We start from the raw sequence: 26,924 nt of genomic DNA, 5'->3' as shown, positions 1-26,924 counted from the left end.
CTAACTGCTCTGAAAGTTTAGAGTCTATGTACTCTTTAAGAATGCTTGATTGGGATTGACATATATACACTAATATGTGTACAATGGATAACTAATAAGAATCTGCTGTATAAAAAGTGAATAAAATTCAAAATAAATTCTTAGTGTAATAAGAAATTATTTTATATTACATTTTGATTATTGTAACCAAAATATTTTACAGAAGTCATATGGGAGTAATAAATGCTGATATATTTTTTGCTGACAAAGAGAACATTATATATAGTAAAAGTGATCATTTTAAGATAGTTTTTAACATAATAAGGCCAGATTTTTTTCAGAAAATTTCCAGTAGTATTATATCTGTGAAATTATAAGTATTATAAATAGTTGGTTATTTTCCAGAAATAAATCTTATTCTTAAAGATTTGGCCTATATGTATATGTATTTATATATAAGGAAGAATTTAAAAAATGTAATTTCCTTTAAAATATAAGTAAACTTTAACGCTGACTTCCTATGAATTAGAATAATAAAGTTTTGTTTAGGTGCATTGCTTTTAATAGTACTTCTTTAGAGAAGAGATTAGAAAATAGTTCTTGGATGTTTTATGTTTCATGCTTCATAGTAATTCCAAATACAAAGCTAATAGAGATTTGAGTTGGTTTTCAAAACAGTTTTATCTTGAAGAAGCTGATTGCATGATATAAGTAAATGTTGAAGAATGTATTGACTGGGTTAAATAATGTTGCGATGTATGTAATCTGGATAAATTAAGACTTCACCAAAAATTGGGGCCTTTCATAATTCTTCAAAGTGAAAACAAAAGCATAGTACCTAATTTGTGGTCTGGATGGTACATTTTTGTTTTGTTTTGTTTTGTTTTTTTGCGGTACGCAGGCCTCTCACTGTTGTGGCCTCTCCTGTTGTGGAGCACAGGCTCCGGACATGCAGGCTCAGCGGCCATGGCTCACGGGCCCAACTGCTCCACAGCATGTGGGACCCTTCTGGACCGGGAAACGAACCCGTGTTCCCTGCATCGGCAGGTGGACTCTCAACCACTGCGACACCAGGGAAGCCCCTGGATGGTACATTTTTTTGTGACCACAGGAATGAATGATATATATGCAAAGTGAATTTCTATTATTTCTCATGCCAGTTCAAAACCAAGAAAAAAAATGAAACATATTTATGAGAGTTTGCTTTTTACAGTTTGTGGATTTATTATTATGACTACCAAGTTAATATCTGAAAGTAGGTTTAGGCATAGGAGTTAAGTTTATTACTGAAGGTTGTATTGGGGCATAGTTTTTTTGCTAGGAAGTTTTTTTTTGTAAAGGTCAAGTGCATATTATTATACCAATCAATCCTTTCTTCTGGAATAGATGTTTTCTGTAAAAGTAAAATAAGGTAAATCCTTTTTTTCCATCTTATTTTTGAAATGTATTCTCCAGTTTAATGTTCCACTTGGCTGAAATTTTGGTTTCATAAATTAGAAATATTGAAATAGGTCTTGAGTGGCAAGTTTGAGATGCTTCTAAAGGCTGAAATTCTCTGTTGGGAACCAAGTGGACAAAAACCATTCACTCTTCGGGACTTCCCTGGTGGCACAATGGTTAAGAATCCACCTGCCAGTGCAGGGGACACGGGTTCGGTTCCTGATCGGGGAAGATCCCATATGCCGCAGAGCAGCCAAGCCCATGCGCCACAACTACTGAGCCTGCGCTCTAGAACCTGCTGGCCAGAACTACTAAGTGCGCATGCTGCAACTGCTGAGGCCAGCATGCCTAGAGCCCATGCTCTGCAACAAGAGAAGCCCGCACACCACAACGAAGAGTAACCCCCACTCGCCGCAACTAGAGAAAGCCCTCGCGCAGCAGCAAAGACCCAATGCAGCCAAAACAAAAAAAAACCCATTCACTCTTCATATGCAGGTTTTACTACCATTGGAACAAGAGGTGGCCAGTAAATTTGAAGACATCAACAGCCAGTTCTTTCCCTAGCAGCAGGCATATAGAAGCTTACCTTTCTTGCAGTTTTAACTGGCTGCTACAGCCCTTGAAAATCCCTTTCTTCTCATGAGAAAAATATTTTCCAATAAACAGATTAGAGCAGTTTTGGTGAGAGAAGATGTGAGAATTGATAACTGGAACCACTCTGTCAGGTACTAATACTATTGCCAATCTGGACTGTCATAAATTTTCCCAGTTCTGAGGATTGCTTCATTGGATTTATTTCAGTAGCTATTTATTGAACATGTACTATGTGCACGGCTCTATGCTAAACATTAACCACTGTTCACCAGAACTTTGTTATGCAATTTTTGCCAAAATCAACTTCTCACACCATCACCAGTTTTCACTTGAATGAACATTCATAAGTGCTGTTTAACACATAACGCATGATATATCATAGCTTAACATCACATAATATCAGATGTTCAGGTTTATACTCATTGTGAAAATTCAGACCAGTGTCTTCCTTATTTGATGTATAAAATTGTGAAATTAGTGATACTTCATTTAGAATACAGTGCTACTGCCCTTAGATAAACTAAGTTTGTGACCTAAATTAAATTCATTTTAGTAGGAAGGACAGTATTTTGAATTAAAATAAGTATTATAGCATTGCTCTGAATTACAAATAAATATTAAAGTACTACCTTAAACCCAATGAGTGATGAGAAAAACGCTGAAAAGGGAAAGGCAGACATATATCACTTTTAAAATTGACTTGCTGAATACTAATGTTTTTTACTTCTAAAATTTCTTCTCACTACCTCCTGCTCCCATCTTTAGCTTCCCTTTGCTTCTTTTGACAACCTAAAAGGTCATGGGAACAGCAATGTTGATATTTTTTGAGCTTTCACTATGTGTCATACATAGCTAAGCATTTCATGTATGTGTCACTTCACCCTCATAATCTGTACATGAAATAATTGCAGTGAGCCCCATTTTACAGATGAAGAAATTGAGTTTAAATAATTTTCCCAAAGATAAACAGCTAGGAAGTGGTAGAGCCAGGATGAGATCACCTGTTGAGTACCACCAGTGCACTGACTTATACCTTTATTTTACTTTGACAAATTTGTAAAAGTGACGAGACCATGTGAGGTCATTGGATATGAAAGATGAATATCACCTTCTGTTTTATAGGAGCTTATGGTTTCAGAGAAAGACAAAGGCCTTGTGAGTAAGGTCAGAATGCTTCATGAACCCAGACCAGGTTATGACAAACTGCATCTAGGACAGAGTTTTTCAACCTTTACACTTTTGACATTTTGCCCTGGGTAATTCTTTGTTGGGGACTGGGCGAAGGCTTTCCTTTATATTGTAGGGTGTTTAGCAGTAAGCCTGGCCTCTACCCACTAGATGTCAGTAGCTCACCTTCCCTCTCCACCCCTCCCCCCAACACACACATGCACACACACTTGTGGCAACCAAAATGGTCTCCAGACATTGTCAAATGCTCCACTGGTAGGTAGGGAATAAAATTGTCCTTGTTGAGAACCAGTGCTCTAGGGTTAGAGGAGGCTTATGACAACTGACATTTGAGTGGGATCTTGCAGAAGTCACATTCTAGATAGAACTATATGTATAAAAGCATGGAGGTGTGAATCAGTATATTATATTCAGGGGTGAGTAAAAACGTTTGTGATGGCTGGAGCATCTAAGGTATGTGGGTACTGAGGAGATAGTAAGAGAATGGTTGATAAAATAATTTAGGATACAGTTGTGTATGTCATACTAAGAAGTCTAGATTTGTAGGTGAGTGACAGTCTGACTAGTCCACACAGTATTTAATTGCCTCTTTGCTTCTCTGGATCTTTCCATTAGAGTGTATGTTCTCTGAGGGCAGAGACCGTGTTGCTCTTTTTTCACCATTATATCCCTAGTGCCTATCATGATATTTGGGACAACTTGTAAAGTAGGAAGGACAAAAATAGAGAATTTATAGATGTGAAAATCAGAAGAGGTTGTGGTAGCCGTGAGAATGGAACTTGAAGACTTCCAAATGCAGGGAGTATAATTAACCAAGGGCCCCTGCTACTGGACTGTGAAATCTGTTACTACATTTTTCCCAAAGCCTTGCTTCCCATGAGCTGCTGACAGCTAGTGGCAGACAGACCTTTTCCTGAGGGACATGGGATTCCCGTAACAGCCACCTTTGGCCTGAGGACTCCCCAGTGGCCTTGCCAAACCTTCCTAAAACTGTATGGCAGTCTAGGATGCTTCCTTCTAACCTGTCCTCACTCTTTCTCTCATTCAGGCTCAGACTTGCATCATGGTCTGATGACCCTCCCAACCTTCTCCAGCTCCCTTCCCATTTTCTGTCTCATGGATATTTGCACTGACAGAATCCTCGCAAGTTTTATCCCATCTTAGTGTCTGCTTCTCCAAGGACCTGGCTAACAGAAATTAAGTGACTTTCAAAAGGGTACACAGATATTAAGAGGCAAAATAGAGGCTCTCCAATCTAGGGTTTAGGTTTCTTAGTCCATGCCTCTAACCGTTAACATGCTATCCTTTAGTAAGGCAATAACTTTTGACTGGCATTTATTTTTCCTAGCTAGTCTTTTGAGTCTAATGGTGTGATTAAATACCTTAATTCTGTAGTTGATTATCAAATCTTTAAGAACTCTGATAGTTATTCCAGGTCTCAGACCAATTAATTTTCCAGCTATTATTTGTCATGTTGCTAGAAAATGGCATGGAAGTGGAGGAAAATACAATAGACAGTTTATGTTTTGTTAAAGAATGTGTTCGAAGATCTTTTCAAATCCCCCACATTTGCAAACGCAGTAATTTTCTTAGATTCCTTTACTTACTGTTATCACTGCCAATAGCAATTGACTTTCTTTTCTGGCTCTTTTTCCTCAAAGAAACAAAATGGGTTTTTGTTGGTTTGTGGTTAGTTCATTTACTAGAGTTATATCACACACACAGACAAAAGAAAGAACAGAACAGCTACGCTGAGATTGGATTCTGGACAGTTGTCAGACTCATTCACCATATTGGTGACTTGTTCCTGAATACCACAGCTCATAACCATAACTGTATTTCAGCAAAATTAAAATTCTATTACATGAACATTTTGGGGTATTTACTGAGAGTTAAGTCCTCAAATGTTAAGTCCCCAAATGTCTTCTGTATTTTCTTGGAGACCAATGACATATAGGGAAAAAAATCATTGAGGACCTTTTACAGAAATAACTTATTTTCTTTTCTTTAGAATATAAAATGTTGACATTACCTGATTTTTGTTTAAAGGTCTTAGAAATATGAAACAGTTTACTAAATAGAATAAATATTAAAATTTTTCTACACTTTAATTTTATGACCAGCAAGGTTGGGAGAAGAAGGGGAGGGATCAGTGAGAGATATGTAGATGGAAGAGACATAAGACAACAGAAAGATGGGGAATAAGGGGTAGAAAGAAGGAGTAAATATTTGCTTTGGGCTCTGGGCCTCAGGTAACATTTCACTTATTCTATCCATGAAGGGACTTAAGCTCCTTGAGAGTGACACAACATGCTTTATTCTCTTTGCAGTCTTCAGAATGCAGGATGGTGCCTTGAACTTAGTAGTTACTCAAAAAGTGTTTGATTCATAGCTGAATGACAGGCTGATGAATCAGTGCTCAGTTCTTCAAATATTTCTAATCCATAATTGTTAGAGAGGGTACTGATTGGGATAACTAGAGTGGCCTCTCAGGGTAGAAAGTATTCCCTGAACTTTATCAGCAGCAGCCTGAGGAGTAAAGGAAGTTTAGCCAAGGGTTAAATCCAGGCTCAAGCTAACTTCCCTAGTCTATGTTTTTAGGATTGGTAAATATATCAATTATTTAATATAAAATCTCCCTTCAGCCCTTTTCTAAATATGCAGTTTCCTCTGACTAGAACATTCCCCAGCATACTGCTTTGAATAATACTTACTTAGTCCTCAATTTTTAGGTCTCTTCTTAATCATTACTTCTTTCCTGAAGTCTTCCCTGGCTAATGATAGAATCACATGCTCTTTGTGTCCCAAGCGCCATCAAACCTAGAGATTTACATGCATCTTTATTCTTACTGTACTCATTACTTCCTCTTAGAATCAAAGATCTTAACCTTTTATTTAAAGGCATCATTCTATCTGTGTACCGAATCCCATCCCTTTGTTAAGTGTTTGTCTTTTCTCTTTAATCTCTTTTCAAGTTTATTCCCAAAAGTATTCAAACATGCTGAAGTCACTAATATCTTAAAGAATCAACAGCAAAAAACCCTTTATCTCATTTCCCTCCCTAGGAGCCAGACTTCTCGAAAGAGTTCATCAGCAGTGAAACAAAGGTCACTCATAATATCTAACAGTCTTTATCTTTACTTACTAGCAGCCGTTGACAGAATTACTTTCCCCTCCTTGAAAAGCTTTCTATCCTACTTTCTTTCCTTGGCTACAGTGATACTGCAGTACTCTGGTTTCCCTTCTTTACTTCCCTTCAGAAGACCAGTACTCTGGTCTTCCCCTCTTTACTCCTTCTCAGTCTTATTTTTGTTTTTTTCTTCCTTTGTTATTTATGTAACAGAAATTGATTGAGCCACTGATATATGACATATACTGTCTGCATGACAGGGATATAGTGGTAAATAAGACAGAAAATTTCTCATCACAATAAAAAATTTTTGTAACTCTGTATGGTGATGGGCATTGTGGGGATCATTTTGCAATACATATAAATGTCGAATCGTTATGTTGTACACCCGAACTAATATAATGATGTTATATGTCAGTTATACACCAATTTTAACAAAAGACAGTTGTGTCAATACTTCTTGCATTAGTGTAGCTTACCCTCTCTCAAATGTTCTCTGGGGCTCTACCTGGGGCTTTTTTCCCTTTTCACTTTGTAAACACTCCAATGAGCAGCCTCCTTCACTCCTATGACCCCAGTTACATCAGTATGTTCCTGATTCCCTCATATATATCTTCCTTTTGAACTCTAGGTCTGGGTACTTCTAGACATTTCCACTTTAATGTCACATAGGCACCTCCAGTATAATAAGGTCCTAATTTTATATTTTCTCTTTCCCACACTCTTCCTGGTCTCCTTATCTCAGGCACTGGCACTACCACACCACCATCTGCCCAGTTACCTTTGGATTCTCCAGCTCCCTTATCTTCCCACATCCATTATTCACCCTGGTTAAAATAATCAATTTTATCTATATCTCTTCATTCCCACAGCTACCACTCTTGAGTAGACCACAACCATTTTTCTCCTGTATTACAATCACACTCCCCTTATCTGCGTGGCCCTAGCCCTGCCCCTCTCTATTACATTGTCCATGTTGCAGTCACAGTGATTTTTTTTATAATCTTTTTAAAAGGTAAATATGATTGAGTAGGTCACTCACCTGATAAGTCTGTTAAATACACTTAGGAAAAATCCAGATTCTTTAGTATGACCTTATAAGGTTATGTTCTGGGCCCTTACTCTCTTGTTTATCTTTTGCTGCTCTTCACCACACCGAATGAATCAGCCTTACTTAATTTTCAAACCAACTTTCCATATTCTCTCTCACTTTAGAATCTTTTGTGCTCTTCTTGGTACCTAAAATGCTGCCACCCTGCTTGCTACTCCTGTCATATACCCTTTCCCTCTTCTTTGCTAATTCTTACTCATTCATCAAATGCTAACTTTGACATTATTTTCTTGAAAAAGCCTTCCCTAACAGCCCTCCCCCAACTTCCATTTAACTTAGATCTGCTTTAACTATACTACAAAGCTTCAGTATTCGAAACAGTATGGTACTGGCACAAAAACAGAAATATAGATCAATGGAACAGGATAGAAAGCCCAGAGATAAACTCACGCACCTATGGCCACCTAATCTATGACAAAGTAGGCGAGACTATACAATGGAGAAAAGACAGTCTATTCAATGAGTGGTGCTGGGAAAACTGGACAGCTACATGTAAAAGAATGAAATTAGAATACTCCCTAACACCATACACAAGAATAAACTCAAAATGGATTAAAGACCTAAAATGTAAGGTCAGACCCTATAAAGCTCTCAGAAGAAAACATAAGCAGAACACTCTTTGACATAAATCACAGCAAGATCTTTTTTTAAAATTTTTTAGTTTAAGACCCATTTATTCTCTAGTTCTGCCCACATGGAGATACACTCCTTGAAAAGGCGTTAAATTCTTCCATTCACCTTAACACCTTGTGCTGAAAACATGTGTTCCAAGATCTCAACTACGAGATCCACATTCTTAAAGCACTAATTCTTAAACCTCATCTAGATTTCTCCCCTTGGATGGGGGGAGATGACCAAACACAGCAAAGAACAGCTCAGGACTGTGGGGTCTCCTCACCCAGAAGACCTTGCAGCTCCGCTGACCACCCGGCTGGAGCCAGGATTAGGTCCCTGCGACAAGGGGCACCTGCTGGGCTGCCGCCACCACAGGTGGGACACTGCTGCCTTCGGGCGCCTTCCTGTCCCACCGCCACCGGCCCCCAACTCCTGTCCTCTTCACTAGGCTGGCTGTCACCTTTAGTTTCCCTGGAGTTTGGGAATTCCAGACCATCTCTGCTCACACTTCTGTGTCACGCCTGCTGCCTCAGCACTGCTGATCCACACCAAGGAGAAAAGCACACAGAACTGCTTTTCAACACACCAACGTTTCACACAAAAGTTATTTTATAAGCCTGCAGGTTCTTTTTCATCAGAGGACACTCCCAAGGCCATGACTTCCCCCGGCTCTCCACTGCCCTTGCAAGCAGACTGGACGTGTGTGGCCGCTGTGCTGTGAGTTGGGCACACCCCCTTGGCTCCACTCAGGTGCACTCTCCTGGAGAACTGAGGGCGGTGCCCTGGGCTCATCAGCAGGATCTGTCCTGAAGCCAGTCTTAGAGTGACAAGAGCCACACCTGCAGGTCTATTCCACTGACCAGCCACACAGGACTGAGCTGGGCCCACGGACCTTGGTCTGGATTGTGTTGGCTGGTCATTCTTGCCTAGGTTCACAGGCCAACAGCTATTGTCCTTCCTTTCCTGCTCATCACTGCACCAGCAGCTCACTCCTACCTGCTGCCATCACATGCTTGGCAACCTCATGTTCCGGGGCCAGTCAAGAACTGAGACCCCAGCAGGCCTCTAGTTCCCAGCAGGCAAACTCTGCATTAAACTACTGATGCCTAGCTGTGTTCTCGAGGCTTCAGAGCCAGGAAAGTGCAGAGAGAATAGCAAGCTGTGGTGCCCCCAGGCCCGGACCTGCAATGCTCTGCGGAGATGCCGGAACCTCGCCGTACCCCCCACCCCAACACAAGCAACCTCTGTGCCCACCTGTCCTGCAGACCTGGGCGCACCTCCGGCCACTGTGACCTAGGACGGAGGCGCAGGGCTTGGCTGGAGGCCGGCGCTGGGGCGGGCGGGGACCTGGGCTCTGGCCCCAAGGCCGTGCAGAGCCAGGCCCACCTCCTTCCCACCATTGGAAAAAAGCAGCAAGATCTTTTTGACCCACCTCCCAGAGTAATGAAAATAATAACAAAGATAAACAAATGGGATCTAATTAAACTTAAAAGCTTTTGCACAGCAAAGGAAACCATAAAACAAAAAGACAACCCTTAGAATGGGAGAAAATATTTGCAAATGAAGCAACCAACAAGGGATTAATCTCCAAAATATACAAACAGCTCATGAGCTCAATATCAGAAAAACAGATAACCCAATCAAAAAATGGGCAGAAGATCTAAATAGACATTTCTCTTATCTAATAGACATGTCTATTATCTAAATAGACATAGAGAAGACACACAGATGACCAAAAAGCATGTGAAAAGATGCTCAACATCACTAATTATTTGAGAAATGCAGATCAAAACTACAATGAGGTATCACCTCACACCAGTCAGAATGGCCATCATCAAAAAATCTACAAACAATAAATGCTGGAGAGGGTGTGGAGAAAAGGGAACCTCCTACACTGTTGGTAAGAATGTAAATTGTACTGCCAGTATGGAGAACAGTATGGAAGTTCCTTAAAAAACTGAAAATAGAGCTACCATATGACCCAGCAATCCCACTCCTGGGCATATATCTAGAGAGAAAAACATAATTCAAAAAGATACATGCACCCAAATGTTCATTGCAGCACTGTTTACAATAGCCAGGACATGGAAGCAACCTAAATGTCCATCACCAGAGGAATAGATAAAGAAGATGTGGTACATATATACAATGGAATATTACTCGGCCATAAAAAAGAACAAAATAATGCCATTTGCAGCAACATGGATGGACCTAGAGATTATCATACTGAGTGAAGTAAGTCAGAGAAAGACAAATATCATATGATATCACTTATATGTGGAATCTTTAAAAAACTGGATACAAATGAACTTATTTACAAAGCAGAAGTAGAGTCATGGATGTAGAAAACAAACTTATGGTTACCAGGGGATAAGGGAAAGGAGGGATAAATTGGGAGATTAAGATTGACATATACACATGACTATATATAAAATAGATAACTAGGAAGAACGTGCCATATAGCACAGGGAACTCTACTCACTACTCTGTAATGGCCTATATGGGAAAAGAATCTTAGAAAAAAAAAAAAGTGGATATATGTATAACAGGTTCACTTTGCTGTACACCTGAAACTAACACAACATTGTAAATCAACTACAATAAGTGTTTAAAAAAAATTAACAATGAAAGAAAAAAATTGGATCTGCTTTAAAAGATAAAATATTCTCCCCAAAAGATTAATGTATTTTACTGAAGGGGTTGTGGTTATGGAATACATTTTAGATTTTAATGTTGAATTCTTATTTGAATAACTGGGTTTCTGGTTGTAACTTTCTTTAGTATCTGTTTTTATTTTTATTTTTTTAAGGCCCCCAAGGAGCCTTTTACTTGCTACTGTGTTTCAAAAGAAGCAAAATATGAAAGGATTTGATGAGTAGTTAAGAAAAGTATTTCTAAGGGTATCACTTCTGCCTCTTGGTCTTATTAACAATGTAGGTAGCCTCAGGAATATATATATAACTGTTTTCTGTAGGGGAGTAGTGCTGGTGGGCTTCTTGACTTTGAGATACTGAAATGCTGGTCTTAGTAGGACATTCCCTGGAAAAGATGGGCAGGGAAGGGAAGTGATCCAACTAAAGATAACTGACCTTCTCTATAGAGCAGTGTACTTCAAACTTTTTTGATCCAACCCAGAGTAAGAAACAGACTTTTTTTTTCATCATGGCACAGTACACACACACACATTTATAAAACTGGAACAAAAGTTTAATGAAGTATTCCTATTTTTAGCACTTATAATGTATTCTGATATTTCCAGTTCCATTCTGTTCTCTTCCATTAAAACAGTGCTGACCAAAACCCACTGAATTGATTTCAGGAGTCATGGATTAGAACCCTGACTAATGGGTTACAACCAGCCATTTGGAAACACTCCTATAGAAGCAGCTAGTGACTAAAATCTATTTTCAAACTGGCCAGCTCAACAAACAGAATCACAGCCAAGTGGGAGCACTTGGTATGGGAAGGACATGAGTAACAGTTACTGAATACTTGTTACGTGTGCAGCATCAGACCAGGAACTGTACTTACTTTATATTCACTACAGTATTGTAGAGTAGTTAGTCTTCCTATTTTACTTGGGGAAACAGCCTCAAAGAGGCAAGTAACTTGCTTAAGGTCATATAAATAGCAAAGGTCAGAACTAAGATTTGGAGTTAGTCTGCCTAACTCCATAGCATTCATTTGTACCATGTTACTGTGTCTCCCAGGTAAGTAACATTGCAATAGACATGCTAAACTTAGAAGGGAATTAGTGACATTTAGGTGTCTTCAAAATTTTATAGTGGAAAATAACAATAAAAAGCCCCATTAAATGTGAGTTGAGACAGGCATAAACATTGACAAACAGTTAAATAGTGATAGATTATATTGGTTTTCCAGAGAGCTTAAGTTCTTCATGCCTCTGCTCATCCAAGAGGTAGAGGTAATATCCTTAAGGCTGAGATATATGGGATTTCTTGTTGGTAAGGTAAATGAAATGTTCAGAGGCTTTACTACTGCACCAGAGCAGATAATAAGGCAATTAGAACCGTTAAATTGTTGAAACACCAGAGTGGGATGAATTATATCATGAATTGCATAGAAACAAGAAATTTTATGGCAACTTTTGAGACCTAAGGATGAAAGATATATCAGTAAAGAGAAGAGAAATTGATAGTTAAACTTTAAGTGCTAGATTTATTGACTGAAAACCCAACTAAGCATTTTAGGGTCAGTTTCAGAATATTATTTATCAGCTTTGTAAATAAATAGAAAAAATTATCAGTCTCTGCTGATGGTTTGATTTCCACTATTAATAAAATGAATTTAAGATGCGTTTCTTCCTTTCCATTTTTGAGCTGCAACATACCCTAGGGATCATCTAGTCCAGCCCCCTCATTTTACAGATGTTGAACCTGAGACCCAGAGAAATTAAGCAGCTTACCCAAGATCACATTACAAGGTAGTCAAGAATTAGAACTAAAACCCAGATCTTCTGACATTCCATTGGCTTAAATTTTATTTGACCTGAGTAGGAGAATTGGTAAATTACTTCTTATATAAGCTGATTTATGGAATACTCTACTTTCTTTAAAATTCCCATCACATAAATAATCCCACTGCTAACACTTAAATAATGCAGAAAGCTGGAAAACAGTCACTGGAGATGGCTAGCCTTTCATGTTTTAATAAGGAAAGGACTGCCTGCTTTTTGTTTTTATTGTCATTGTTGTTAACAAAGGCTTTTGGTCATACTTTCAGTCTAAGAATCAGATCTGCAGATGTGAGTGTTCACACCTAGCAGATAGACTTCTGATAGTTTCCTTAGGAACATGAGCTTTTTCATATTTATGTCAAAAACTTCAGGAGTGGCTGTAGCTATTGGTTTAAAGAAACAGGAAAATGGTTCAATTGTAAGCTCTCATCTTTAGAAAACTTTTGGGGATGTTATTCTCATATATTTCCGAAAGAGATACTATTGTGCAAGCAGCTCAACTGTAAAACATTACGTAGATGTATATTGTCATCAAGATACAACTATTTCAGTTATAGTTATTTGGATAAGAAATCAGTTTAAAATTCTGCTGGGTGAGTTGAGGAAGGCTTCCTGGAAGAAATGACATTTGAAGTAGATCTTGAGTGAGTGGTCAAGATGAGGCGTTGAGGATTGGGAAGGGGAATCATGTTTTCTTAGCAAAAGAAATAAGATAAAAATCTCCATTTAGGAAATGAGTTGGATATACTTGGGACATTTTATGGACATTATGATAGATGTGTAAAAAGCATGGAGTGTTGGGGCTTCCCTGGTGGCACAGTGGTTAAGAATCCACCTGCCAATGCAAGGCTCACGGGTTCCAGCCCTGGTCCAGGAAGATCCCACATGCCGGGGAGCAACTAAGCCCATGTGCCACAACTACTGAGCCTGCACTCTAGAGCCCGGGAGCCACAACTACTGAGCCCACGTGCCACAACTATTGAAGCCCGCGCGCCTAGAGCCTGTGTGCTCCACAGAAAAGCCACCACAATAAGAAGCCTGCGCACCACAACGAAGAGTAGCTCCCACTCGCCCTAACTAGAGAAAGCCTGCGAGCAGCAACGAAGACCCAACACAGCCAAAACAAAAACAAAAACAAACAAACAAAAAAGCATGGAGTGTATAATGAGAAATACAGCCAGGGGGTCTTTAATGTCCTTTTGAGAAATTTGGAATTCTATAGACATTGTGTCTGTTTATTGAATTATCTAAGTAAAGCAAAGGAATTCTAGTGACAGTTTGAAGGCTGCATTGTCGAGCTAAAGAAAACAGTTGTTTCCTTTTGTTTAAATTTTTTCTTTTCCAGCTAGATTTTTTAACTTAGAACCAACTTGACCTCTGTTGGACTATGTCTAGTTAAGTGCTACATAGTAGTGGTTGTGCAATCAGAGTTTATTTTAAATGGATGAATTTCTGGTTTGGGAATTTCTTTTAAGTGGAGATAATCCTGTTTTATGTTGTTTTTTTAGCTTTTTTTCTTTTTTTTAACATTTTTTTCTTTTTTGAATTTTATTTTTTTTATACACCAGGTTCTTATTAGTCATCCATTTTATACATTTCAGTGTATACATGTCAATCCCAATCTCCCAATTCATCACACCACCACCAGCACCCGCCGCTGCTTTCCGCCTCCATACGTTTGTTCTCTACATCTGTGTCTCAATTTCTGCCTGCAAACCAGTTCATCTGTGCGATTTTTCTAGGTTCCACATATATGCATTAATATGTGATATTTGTTTTTCTTTTTCTGACTTACTTCACTCTGTATGACACTCCCTAGATTCATCCACGTCTCTACAAATGACCCAGTTTCATTCCTTTTATGGCTGAGTAATATTCCATTGTATATATGTACCACATCTTCTTTATCCATTTGTCTGTCGATGGGCATTTAGGTTGCTTCCATGACCTGGCTATTGTAAATAATGCTGCAATGAACATTGGGGTGCATGTGTCTTTTTGAATTATGGTTTTCTCTGGGTATATGCCCAGTAGTGGGATTGCTGGGTCATATGGTAATTCTATTTTTAACTTTGTAATGAACCTCCATACTGTTCTCCATAGTGGCTGTATCAATTTACATTCCCACCAACAGTGCAAGAGGGTTCTCTTTTCTCCACACCCTCTCCAGCATTTGTTGTTAGTAGATTTTCTGATGATGCCCATTCTAACTGGTGTGAGGTGATACGTCATTGTAGTTTTGATTTGTATTTCTCTAATAATTAGTGATGTTGAGCAGCTTTTCATATGCTTCTTGGCCATCCGTATGTCCTCCTTGCAAAAATGTCTATTTAGGTCTTCTGCCCATTTTTGGATTGGGTTGTTTGCTTTTTTAATATTGAGCTGCATGAGATGTTTATATATTTTGGAGATTAATTCTTTGTCCGTTGATTCATTTGCAAACATTTTTTCCCATTCATTAGGTCCCATTTGTTTATTTTTGTTTTTATTTCCATTACTGTAGGAGGTGGGTCAAAAAAGATCTTGCTGTGATTTATGTCAGAATGTTCTTCCTGTGTTTTCCTCTAAGGGTTTTATGGTGTCCCGTCTTACATTTAGGTCTCTAATCCATTTTGTGTATGGTGTTAGGGAGTGTTCTACTTTCATTCTTTTACACATAGCTGTCCAGTTTTCCCAGCACCATTTATTGAAGAGACTGTCTTTTCTCCATTGTATATCCTTGCCTCCTTTGCAATAGATTAGTTGACCATAGGTGCGTGGGTTTATCTCTGGGCTTTATGTCCTGTTCCATTGATCTGTATTTCTGTTTTTGTGCGCCAGTACCATATTGTCTTGATTACTGTAGCTTTGTAGTATAGTCTGAAGTCAAGGAGTCTGATTCCTCCAGCTCTGTTTTTTTCCCTCAAGACTGCTTTGGCTATTTGGGGTCTTTCGTGTCTCCATACAGATTTTAAGATTTTTTGTTCTAGTTCTGTAAAAAATGCCATTGGTAATTTGATAGGGATTGCATTGAATCTGTGGATTGCTTTGGGTAGTATAGTCATTTTCACAATATTGATTCTTCTAATCCAACAACATGGTATATCTCTCCATCTGTTGGTATCATCTTTAATTTCTTTCAACAGTGTCTTATAGTTTTCCACATACAGGTCTTTTGTCTCCCTAGGTAGGTTTATTCCTAGGTATTTTATTCTTTTTCTTGCAATGGTAAATGGGAGTGTTTCCATAATTTCTCTTTCAGATTTTTCGTTAGTGTATAGGAATGCAAGAGATTTCTGTGCATTAATTTTGTATCCTGCAACTTTACCAAATTCATTGATTAGCTCTAGTAGTTTTCTGGTGGCATCTTTAGGATTCTCTATGTATAGTATCATGTCATCTGCAAATGGTGACAGTTTTACTTCTTCTTTTCCAATTTGTATTCCTTTTATTTCTTTTTCTTCTCTGATTGCCATGGCTAGGACTTCCAAAATTATGTTGAATAATAGTGGTGAGAGCGGACATCCTTGTCTTGTTCCTGATCTTAGAGGAAATGCTTTCAGTTTTTCACCATTGAGAATGATGGTTGCTGTGGGTTTGTTTTTTATGGCCTCTATTATGTTGAGGTAGGTTCCCTCTATGCCCACTTTCTGGAGAGTTTTTATCATAAATGAGTGTTGAATTTTGTCAAAAGCTTTTTCTGCATCTGTTGAGATGATCATATGACTTTTATCCTTCAATTTGTTAATATGGTGTATCACATTGATTGATTTGTGTATACTGAAGAATCCTTGCATCCCTGGGATAAATCCCATTTGATCATGGTGTATGATCGTTTTAATGTGTTGTCGGATTCTGTTTGCTAGTATTTTGTTGAGGATTTTTCCACCTATATTCATCAGTGATATTGGTCTGTAATTTTCTTTTTTTGTAGTATCTTTGTCTGGTTTTGGGATCAAGGTGATGGCGGCCTCATAGAATGAGTTTGGGAGTGTCCCTTCCTGTGCAGTTTTTTGGAAGAGTTTGAGAAGGATGGATGTTAGCTCTTCTCTAAATGTTTGATAGAATTCACCTGTGAAGCCATCTGGTCCTGGGCTTTTGTTTGTTGGAAGATTTTTTTTTTTTTTTTTTTGGTGATACACGGGCCTCTCACTGCTGTGGCCCATCCTGTTGCGGAGCAACAGGCTCTGGACGCGCAGGCCCAGCGGCCATGGCTCACGGGCGCAGCCGCTCCATGGCATGCGGGATCTTCCCGGACCGGGGCACGAACCCGTGTCCCCTGCATCGGCAGGCGGACTCTCAACCACTGCGCCACCAGGGAAGCCCTGTTGGAAGATTTAAAATCACAGTTTCAATTTCATTTCTTGCGATTGGTCTGTTTATATTTTCTGTTTCTTCCTGGTTCACTCTTGGAAGGTTATACCTTTCTAGGAATTTGTCCCATTTCTTCCAGGTTGTCCATTTTATTGGCATAGAGTTGCTTGTAGTAGTCTCTTAGGATGCTTTGTATTTCTGCGGTTTATGTTGTAACTTCTCCTTTTTCATTTCTAATTTTATTATTTGAGTCCTCTCCCTCTTTTTCTTGATGAGTCTGGCTAATGGTTTATCAATTATGTTTATCTTTTCAAAGAACCAGTTTTTAGTTTTATTGATCTTTGCAATTGTTTTCTTTGTTTCTATTTCATTTATTTCTGCTCTGATCTTTATGATTTCTTTCCTTCTGCTAACTTTGGGTTTTGTTTGTTCTTCTTTCTCTAGTTTCTTTGGGTGTAAGTTTCAATTGTTTATTTGAGATTTTTCTTGTTTGTTGAGGTAGGCTTGTATTGCTATAAACTTCCCTCTTAGAATTGCTTTTGCTGCCTCCCATAGGTTTTGGATCATCGTGTTTTCATTGTCATTTGTCTCTAAGTATTTTTTGATTTCCTCTTTGATTTCTTCAGTGATCTCTTAGTTATTTAGTAATGTACTGTTTAGCCTCCATGTGTTTATGTTTTTACTTTTTTTTTTACCCTGTAATTGATTTCTAATCTCATAGCATTGTTGTCAGAAAAGATGCTTGATATGATTTCAATTTTCTTAAATTTACTGAGGCTTAATTTGTGACCCAAGATGTGATCTCTCCTGGAGAATGTTCCGTGTGCACTTGAGAAGAAAGTGTAATCTGATGTTTTTGGATGGAATGTCCTATAAATATCAGTTAAATCTGTCTGGTCTATTGTGTCATTTAAAGCTTGTGTTTCCTTATTAATTTTATGTTTGAGTGATCTGTCCATTGGTGTAAGTGAGGTGTTAAAGTCCCCCACTATTATTGTGTTACTGTCAATTTCCTCTTTTATAGCTGTTAGCAGTTGCCTTATGTGTTGAGGTGCTCCCATGTTGGGTGCATATATACTTATAATTGTTATATCTTCTTCTTGGATTGATCCCGTGATCATTATGTAGTGTCCTTCCTTGTCTCTTGTAACATTATTTTAAAGTCTGTTTTATCTGATATGAGTATTGCTACTCCAGCTTTGTTTTGATTTCCATTTGCATGGAATATCTTTTTCCATGCCCTCACTTTCAGTCTGAATGTGTCCCTAGGTCTGAAGTGGGTCTCTTGTAGACAGCATATATATGGGGCTTGTTTTTGTATCCATTCAGCGAGCCTGTGTCTTTTGGTTGGAGGATTTAATCCATTCACGTTTAAGGTAATTATCAATATGTATGTTCTTGTTACCATTTTCTTAATTGTTTTGGGTTTGTTTTTGTAGGTCCTTTTCTTCTCTAGTGTTTCCCATTTAGAGAAGTTCCTTTAGCATTTGTTGTAGAGCTGGTTTGGTGGTGCTGAATTCCCTTAGCTTTTGCTTGTCTGTAAAGCTTTTGATTTCTCCATGGAATCTGAATGAGATCCTTGCCAGATAGAGTAATCTTGGTTGTAGTTTCTTCCCTTTCCTCAATTTAAGTATATCATGCCACTCCCGTCTGACTTGTAGAGTTTCTGCTGAGAAATCAGCTGTTAACCTTATGGGAGTTCCCTTGTATGTTATTTGTCGTTTTTCCCTTGCTGTTTTCAATAATTTTTCTTTGTCTTTAATTTTTGCCAATTTGATTACTATGTGTCTTGGCGTGTTTCTCCTTGGGTTTATCCTGTATGGGACTCTCTGCGCTTCGTGGACTTGGGTGGCTATTTCCTTTCCCATGTTAGGGAAGTTTTTGACTATAATCTCTTCAAATATTTTCTCTGGTCCTTTGTCTCTCTCTTCTCCTTCTGGGACCCCTGTAATACGAATGTTGTTGCGTTTAATGTTGTCTCAGAGGTCTCTTAGGCTGTCTTCATTTCTTTTCATTCTTTTTTCTTTATTCTGTTCTGCAGCAGTGAATTCCACCATTCCGTCTTACAGGTCACTTATGCGTTCTTTTGCCTCAGTTATTCTGCTACTGATTTCTTCTAGTGTATTTTTCATTTCAGTTATTGTGCTGTTCATCTCTGTTTGTTTGTTCTTTAATTCTTGTAGGTCTTTGTTAAACATTTCTTGCATCTTCTCGATCTTTGCCTCCATTCTTTTTCCGAGATCCTGGATCATCTTCACTATGATTATTCTGAATTCTTTTTCTGGAAGGTTTCCTATCTCCACTTCATTTAGTTGTTTTTCTGGGGTTTTATGTTGTTCCATGACTTGGTACATAGCCCTCTGCCTTTTCATCTTGTCTCTCTTCCTGTGAATGTGGCGTTTGTTCCACAGGCTGCAGGATTGTAGTTCTTCTTGCTTCTCCTGTCTGTCCTCTTGCCCGTGGTCCCCAGGACTGTCGCAGCTTCGGCTGGTGGGGCCCCTCCAGAGCCAGCAGCCTCAGTTAGGCCACCCTCCCCTCAGGCTCCAGGGCAGTTCAGTCTGTTGTTTTGTTTTTAATGCAAACCTGTGAGTAGGACGTATAAAACTGTGCTTCTCATGTTTGCCCTTAAGAATGTATGTAAAGGGTGTACAGAATAATGAAGAATGAACAACATGCATATGGGTATGTGAAGGACAAATTAAGCCAAATAAACTTGAATGCTCTTATTGTGTTAGCTTTAATAGAGTAGAATTACAAAATTCATATTCAGTAGGCAGGAAGCTAATATCTAATTTTCACTAGAATAGTTAATACTGTTTTAGGGAAATTAAGTTCTTGTTAGTTGTCAACATGGGCTAAAAACTAGCAGTTGGATCATACCAAAGGTAATGATGGCATCATATTGAATTGGAGGTGGTGTTCTGCATGGTGCCATAGGTGCTATGTTAAATACAATTTTATTTAAATCATATTAATTACCTGGGAGAAAGCATGCAAGAAAATCCACAAAGGATGCCAACTTTGGATTGTAATTAGAACAGAGCTGAAAGGAACTAGAGTGATGAGGCATGCCTAGGTAAACATAATGAAATTTCCTTTGAAAAATTAATTCCCTTGAGAGGAAAATTGAGCAAATTATATGCATTAAAAATGTTTTGCTTTCAGCTTTCGGCTCGGAGGAGGCCAAGGTGCAACTTTCTTTGGTTGTCCTGAATCCGGGTTCATCCGACACCAACGCCAGCCGCCTCCACCATGCCACCTAAGTTCGACCCCAATGAGATCAAAGTTGTGTACCTGAGGTGCACCGGTGGAGAAGTCGGTGCCACATTTGCCCTTTCCCCCATGATCAGCCCCCTGGGTCTGTCTCCAAAGAAAGTTGGTGATGACATCGCCAAGGCAACTGGTGATTGGAAGGGTCTGAGGATTACAGTGAAACTGACCATTCAGAACCGACAGGCCCAGATTGAGGTGGTACCTTCTGCCTCTGCCCTGATCATCAGAGCCCTCAAGGAACTGCCAAGAGACAGAAAGAAGCAGGAAAACATTAAGCACAGTGGAAACATCACTTTTGGTGAGATTGTCAACATTGCCCGACAGATGTGGCATCGATCTTTAGCTAGAGAACTCTCTGGAACCATTAAAGAGATCCTGGGGACCGCCTAGTCTGTGGGCTGCAATGTTGATGGCTGCCACCTTCACGACATCTTAGATGACATCAACAGTGGTGTGGTGGATTGCCCAGCTAGTTAAGAACTGCAAAGGAAAATAATAAAGTGTTATTTGACAACCAGTGGGGAAAAAAAAAGTTTCGTTTCTAATTTGGCATTTGCCAATGAATGAAAGTTGAGTACCTCATGTCTTCCCATGTTGTGATCCTTTGTATCTAGGATATCAGTAACCAAAATCTCTTCATAATATGTAAAATCTATATATATGATTTCATAGGATCTAGACACCCATTTGCTTATAGAGAAAATGTTTAAGATTGAGAGAAATTCTGAAACAGGAGACTTGTAGCCACTCTTTGTGGAGAACTATAACTCTAGAAAATCTTTTTAGTAATGTCCCAAATCACTAATTGTTTTCATTTTTTCTTTAAAGAGGAAAGATTGTAATATGTTTCCACATCTATCAGTAATGCCCACCCTGAATATTAAATTAATGAGACTCTACCAAGAAATTACTTCTCAAGTCTTCTAGAAGTTTCTCCTCCTAAACAAGAAAAACAAAAATGTTAGCTGTCTTTCACTTTACCATTAAATTAAAATACTATATTTTGTGAAAAGTGCTTTCTTATCCACATAAATCGTGAAGCCATAGAGATAAGATTGATAGACCTGAGTATATAAACATTATACAATAAAATTTCTCGAGGAGAACAGAACAGAAAAGGAGGTAAAAGGAAGAAAAATCAAATAAGATGGAAAAACAAGCGACATATTGGGCAAAGTATTTACCAACTACATGCCAGATAAAGGATAAGATCTAGAATATAAAAAGAGTTCTTACAAATTAATGAGAGATGAACACTCCACCATAAAGATAGATAAAAATATAAACAGAAAATTTACATACAAAGAAAGGAGAATTGGATGACATATGAAATAATAACACTATGAACTCCATATGGTTGTAAGTACTTCATAGATATTAACCCATTTAGTTCTCCCAGCTATTGGCAGATACTGTTGTTATCCTTGCTTTACCATTGAGGAACTGAGGCACCAAGAATTTAAGGAACCTGAACCAGTGGAACCTGCATTCAAATTCAGAAAGTCAGACTGTACCCTTAATGACTATAACTCACTAATAATCACAAAAATACAAGCACAGCTATGATATTATCGGTCACCTATAACATTGGCATAAATGAAAACACCAGTACCAAGTGTTAGTGAGAGAAATGGGCTCTCTTCTCACAGTTGATGCAAATGTCAGTTGGTACAGTCTTTATGGAGGGCAATTTGGCAATACATATCACTAAGTAAAATGTACATACCCTTAGACCTAGAAGCCATGCTATGATTTTCATTTAAATAAGATATGCAGACAAGGGTATAGATGTATGTACAATTATGTTCATCTCGGTGTTTACAATAATACTTTAAAATTGGAAATAATTTAAGTTTTCATCGATAAGATATTGCTTAAAATCTGCTGCATGCAATCAGTGAAACACCGTACATATAGTTATTAAAAAATACCTGATATAGGGCTGTATGCATTAACATGGAAGGATTTCCACAACCTACTGAGTGAGACTAGACAAGTTCACTGTGAAGGAAGGGATAGTATTTAACTTGTTCATTGCCCACTGCTTGGCACAGTGTAAGCATATGGTAACTATTGGATGGATGGATGGATGGATGGATGGATGGATGGATGGATGGACAGATGGATAGGAGAATATGGTATAGTGAAAAGATTCTAAGACTTGAAACTGGAAGGTTTCTGTTTTGTTCCCTCCTAGTAACAACAGATCACTGGAATTCAAGCCCTTTAAAGCATTGGTGTTCCACAAATATTTCTCTAAAAAGAAGCAATTCAGCTTGTGTTAACATCTGTATTAATTTCTTAGGGCTGCCAATATAAAATTACTGTGAACTAGGTGGCTTAACACAACTAAAATTTATTCTCTCACGTTTCTGGAGGCTAGAAGTTTGGAATCAAGGTGTCAGCAAATCATGCTCTTCCCTCCATCCTTCCTTGCCTCTTCTAGCTTCTTATGGTTGCCAGCAATCCTCCGTTTTCTTTGGCTTTTGGCAGTATAACTCCAGTCTCTGCTTGTGTCTTTACATGGTCTTCTTCCTGGTGTGTCTCTTATAAGGACACCAGTCATTGGACTTAGGCCCCATGCCAATCCTGTATGACCTCATCTTAATGAATTATGTCTATAGAAAACCTATTTCCAGGCTTTCCTGTTGGCACAGTGGTTAAGAATCTGCCTTCCAATGCAGGGGACACAGGTTTGAGCCCTGGTCCAGGAAGATCCCACATGCTGCGGAGCAACTAAGCCCATGCGCCACAACTACTGAGCCCACGTGCTGCAACTACTGAAGCCCGTGCTCAATAGTTGCACAGCCTAGAGAAGCCTTCTCTGCAACAAGAGAAGCCACCGCAATGAGAAGCGCCACAACGAAGAGTAGCCCCTGCTCGCCACTACTAGAGAAAAGCCCGCGCACAGCAACAAAGACCCAACACAGCCAAAAATAAAATAAATAAAATTAAAAAAAAAAAAGAACCTATTTGCAAATAAGATCACATTCTGAGGTTCTGGGTAGACATGAATTTTGGGCAACACTATTCAACTCCTTACAACATCTCAGCTGAATACAGCCTTAAGGATGGAGTCTTACTAAATAGTCAAACTTTCAAGTTTTACTTTTTTAAAAACACCAAAAAACGATTTCAGTTTAACCATTCTGACTGGAAACATTTATAAAATAGTTTATATACCACTATTAATACTTAGGATTATATTAAAATATTACCTAAGAAACTGGAAATAAGATTTAATCTCAGAGGATAAAATGAAAGCAATATTTAATAGGTCATAATAAAGATACACAAAGATGTCTGAAAGAGAGAATGGGTTCTAGTCTTATATAAGACTAGACTGTTAACTGATTGACTGGATTACCTTTTCCACAAAGAGTGTGTTAAGTGTATTAATAGGAAGGAAGCTTGGTCAACAGTGAAAGCACAAAATAAAGAAAATCACAGGGTAAATATCTGTTTTGTCCACCTAAAGCCTTGTCCAGGAGATGGGGGTGTTCTGAGTATAGTTTTAATGTTTGTAAGACCACCCTGTTTCCTTTAAGTAAAACAGTAGTTTTACTTTACTTTTTAGCAATGGAACTTTTTTCCCCCTCCAAAAGAAATCTTAAAAAGATTTCAAGCACAGAAAACAACAGAAAACAAAGAGAGCTTCTGAGACACCTCCTTAGAATGTTAATGCTCCAAGAAAAGACTGAAAACTGCTTAAGCTATAAAATAATTCTGTTTATCTAATTTTCCTTTTTTTGGTACCATACTCACCAGTATATTTTCTGGTAAGGCTATGGTTTTTCGCATGGGTCTGCCTATCATAAGAGAGTGGGCTTGCGTTTTGAAAGACTTTTTTCTAGTGCCAGAAACAATTGTGCTTCTCATTGTATGTCAATAAATTGGCATTCTAGCATTATACATCAGCCTCATTAATCAACGTTGTTCTGCCCTTAAGACATGATTTTACTCTTGGTGGGCTTACAAAATAAATTTTGAGCCTAAGAACCAGAAATTTGGCTGTGATTAATGGGCCAAGGAGGGGAAGGCTTTTTTAGTAAGGCCCTTCAAGAAGACTACCTCCTGACCTTTCCAGTGCAACACAACCAGACATAGCTCCGTGAGTATTAGTTTTTTCTCATTTAAATTTCTATTAAAAGTTTCTTTTTCTTCTGCTTTAGAGAGTGTTTTGGTTTTATTTATTTATTTATTTTAACATCTTTATTGGGGTATAATTGCTTTACAATGGTGTGTTAGTTTCTGCTGTATAACAAAGTGAATCAGTTATACACATACATATGTTCCCATATCTCTTCCGTCTTGCATCTCCCAGTTTCTTTGTTTTTAAACAGAGCATATCATGTAACCTTTTTTTTTTTCCTTTTTACCCTTCCTGGTCCTGCTGCTCCTCATTTAATCTTCTTTAATACTTAAATTTATCGCTGTCCTTTATTATAAGTAAAGGTAAGACCACTTTAGGGGGTTATCAGGTTGCTGAGGCCTTTATATTCTCCTTGAAGTGCTCCTAACTGCCTTGCTTTATATGGGTCTTCTTTCTCATCCCTAGTGAGATTTCTGTCATTACTTCTTCTATCAGCATGCCTATCTATGGCACAAGTTTTCCCCTTTCTCATCTATTACTTTAAAATACAAGAAACCAAATTTTTGTGTAAATTTATAAGAAACCAAATTTGTAGAAATAGACTTAAAGAGTAACTGCTCTGAATGAGGACATGAAGATCTCTCCTATAAATCATATATATAAACTTTAGTGTAAATTTTGACCTTAATTTTGGCTCTTCCAAGGCCCTTTTCTTGCTTTTTTTCTTACTTAATAAGAAAGAAATTGAAATCTCTTTAAATTAGGTAAAGGTGCACACTATCTACATTTCAGAGGGTAGATGTGCTTGCAGTTTCAAAATGCATTATTCTAATAAAAAATATACATAATCTCTTGCTTTGTCCATGTTTTCTTCAGTATTTGTACTAGAAGCATGGTTTTGGTAGAAAAGTAACCTTTACTAAACATTTGTCTCTTTTACTGAGGAGGACTGTTAGGGTATGAACTCTTGAAAGTAGATTGTTAGCCTTAAAGTTCTTGGCTCAGTAATTTTTCAAAATCCACATTTTTCTCTAGAATCTTAAAACTTGAAGCTTTACCTGATTAACTACACTTTACTTTAGCTTTACTCTTGTTATTAGCATGAATATAGTATATTTTCTACTTATGTTTTTAAAAATTGTCTTCATTTTTGTGTATTTTGTACTTATAAGTTTCACATGGTCAAGTATCTTATCTTTGTTTCTTTTACTTTTGCATTATTACGAAATCACATACTGTCATTTAAGTACATCTTTTTGGGTGAGTTAGACTTGAAGTTTGTGTTTGGGCTATATTGACTATATTTATAACTCCAGAAAGTTTTTTGGAAAGCGTGAGTATCTTTTTCATGTTCTTGCCTGTTTATGTTTCCTAATCTGGGGAAAGAGCCAGAGTTTTTGGAGTTATAAAATTTTCCTATAGGGAATTCCCTGGCGGTCCTGTGGTTAGGACTCTGCGCTTTCACTGCGCAGGGCCTGGGTTTGACCCCTGGTCAGGGAACTAGGATCCCACAAGCCGATGGCTGTGGCCAAAAAAAAGGGTTTTTTTTCCTATAAATGTGAAGTAAAAGTAAGGAATGATTTTATTCCTTAAGATGGATTTAGGCTGATAAATACCATATTTACCTGAGAAAATAATATAATTGCTTTTCTCTGTATACTTTTTTATAATGTTGCTGTGGTGATCATTTCCCATAACTCTTTAAAAAGAAGACAGTAGGGCTTCCCTGGTGGCGCAGTGGTTGAGGGTCCGCCTGCTGATGCAGGGGACACGGGTTCGTGCCCCGGTCCGGGAGGATCCCACATGCTGCGGAGCGGCTGGGCCCGTGAGCCATGGCTGCTGAGCCTGCGCATCCGGAGCCTGTGCTTCGCAACGGGAGAGGCCACAACAGTGAGAGGCCTGCGTACCGCCAAAAAAAAAAAAAAAAAGAAGACAGTATAGATGTATTAAAACATGGTACATTTCCCAAAACAAAATAGATGCTTAAAAATATCTTCTTGAATTAATAAACTATTTTATATATTTTATTTTATTTTATTTATTTTTTATTTTATATATTTTAAATACTCATGACAAATTATGATTGTGTAATAATACAGCAGGGTTGCACAGCTTTACAAATTCAAATAATAGTTTTATTTTTATTAATTTCAGTCTTCTAAAACTGTTAGCACAGTAACCTTTTTTTTGAATTTCATTTTATTTTTTTATACAGCAGTTTCTTATTAGTTATCCGTTTTATACATATTAGCATATGTATGTCAATCCCAATCTCCCAATTCAGCACACCACCATCCCCACCCCCCCAGCCACTTTCCCCCCTTGGTGTCCAAACGTTTGTCCTGTACATCTGTGTCTCAGTTTCTGCCCTGCATACCGGTTCATCTGTACCATTTCAGTAACCTCCTTTTTAATAGTGTAATTTTTTTTTAATTACACACTGTATTTGAACTTAATCATTTAAGAAATCCACCAATTTAACCTTATTTAAAAAAAAAACCATGGTACATTTCTCTATAGGTATACATGCATGTGACTGTGATTTCAGTTGCCAACCCACTGTGTTCAGGAACTCTGGACTGGAAATTAAGCAACCTGGATTTTATTTCTAGCTCTGATACTAATTCTGATGCTTAAAAGGGTTCCTCCACCATCGTTCATTCTAATGTAAAAGTTTGCTTTAATTTTTTTTTAAATCAGAAGACTTGTTAACTTCAGAGAGGTGTGCCAG

The 26,924-nt window shown here is 38.1% G+C and overlaps 2 protein-coding genes across 2 annotated transcripts in view; both read left to right on the top strand.

Annotated features, from left to right (window-relative positions):
- TBCA (tubulin folding cofactor A) overlaps positions 1 to 26,924 on the top strand; it is a 102,390-nt gene that overhangs the window by 37,584 nt on the left and 37,882 nt on the right. The gene's annotated exons all lie outside the window — the stretch shown is intronic.
- Positions 20,080 to 20,545, top strand: LOC132518117 (large ribosomal subunit protein uL11-like). The gene has a single exon (XM_060146131.1). The coding sequence runs from the start codon at positions 20,080 to 20,082 to the stop codon at positions 20,488 to 20,490; it is 411 nt and encodes a 136-aa protein (XP_060002114.1). The 3' UTR covers positions 20,491 to 20,545.

Source organism: Lagenorhynchus albirostris, chromosome 3, assembly GCF_949774975.1.
Source record: "Lagenorhynchus albirostris chromosome 3, mLagAlb1.1, whole genome shotgun sequence".
In the NCBI taxonomy this organism is placed as follows: Eukaryota; Metazoa; Chordata; class Mammalia; order Artiodactyla; family Delphinidae; genus Lagenorhynchus; species Lagenorhynchus albirostris.
The sequence above is the reverse complement of the archived record's forward strand: the minus strand, read 5'-3'. Positions and strand labels throughout refer to the sequence as shown.

What these genes read in the sequence shown, in the direction of transcription:
- LOC132518117 (XM_060146131.1), top strand. Translation starts at nt 20,080, where the DNA reads ATGCCACCTAAGTTCGACCCCAATGAGATCAAAGTTGTGTACCTGAGG.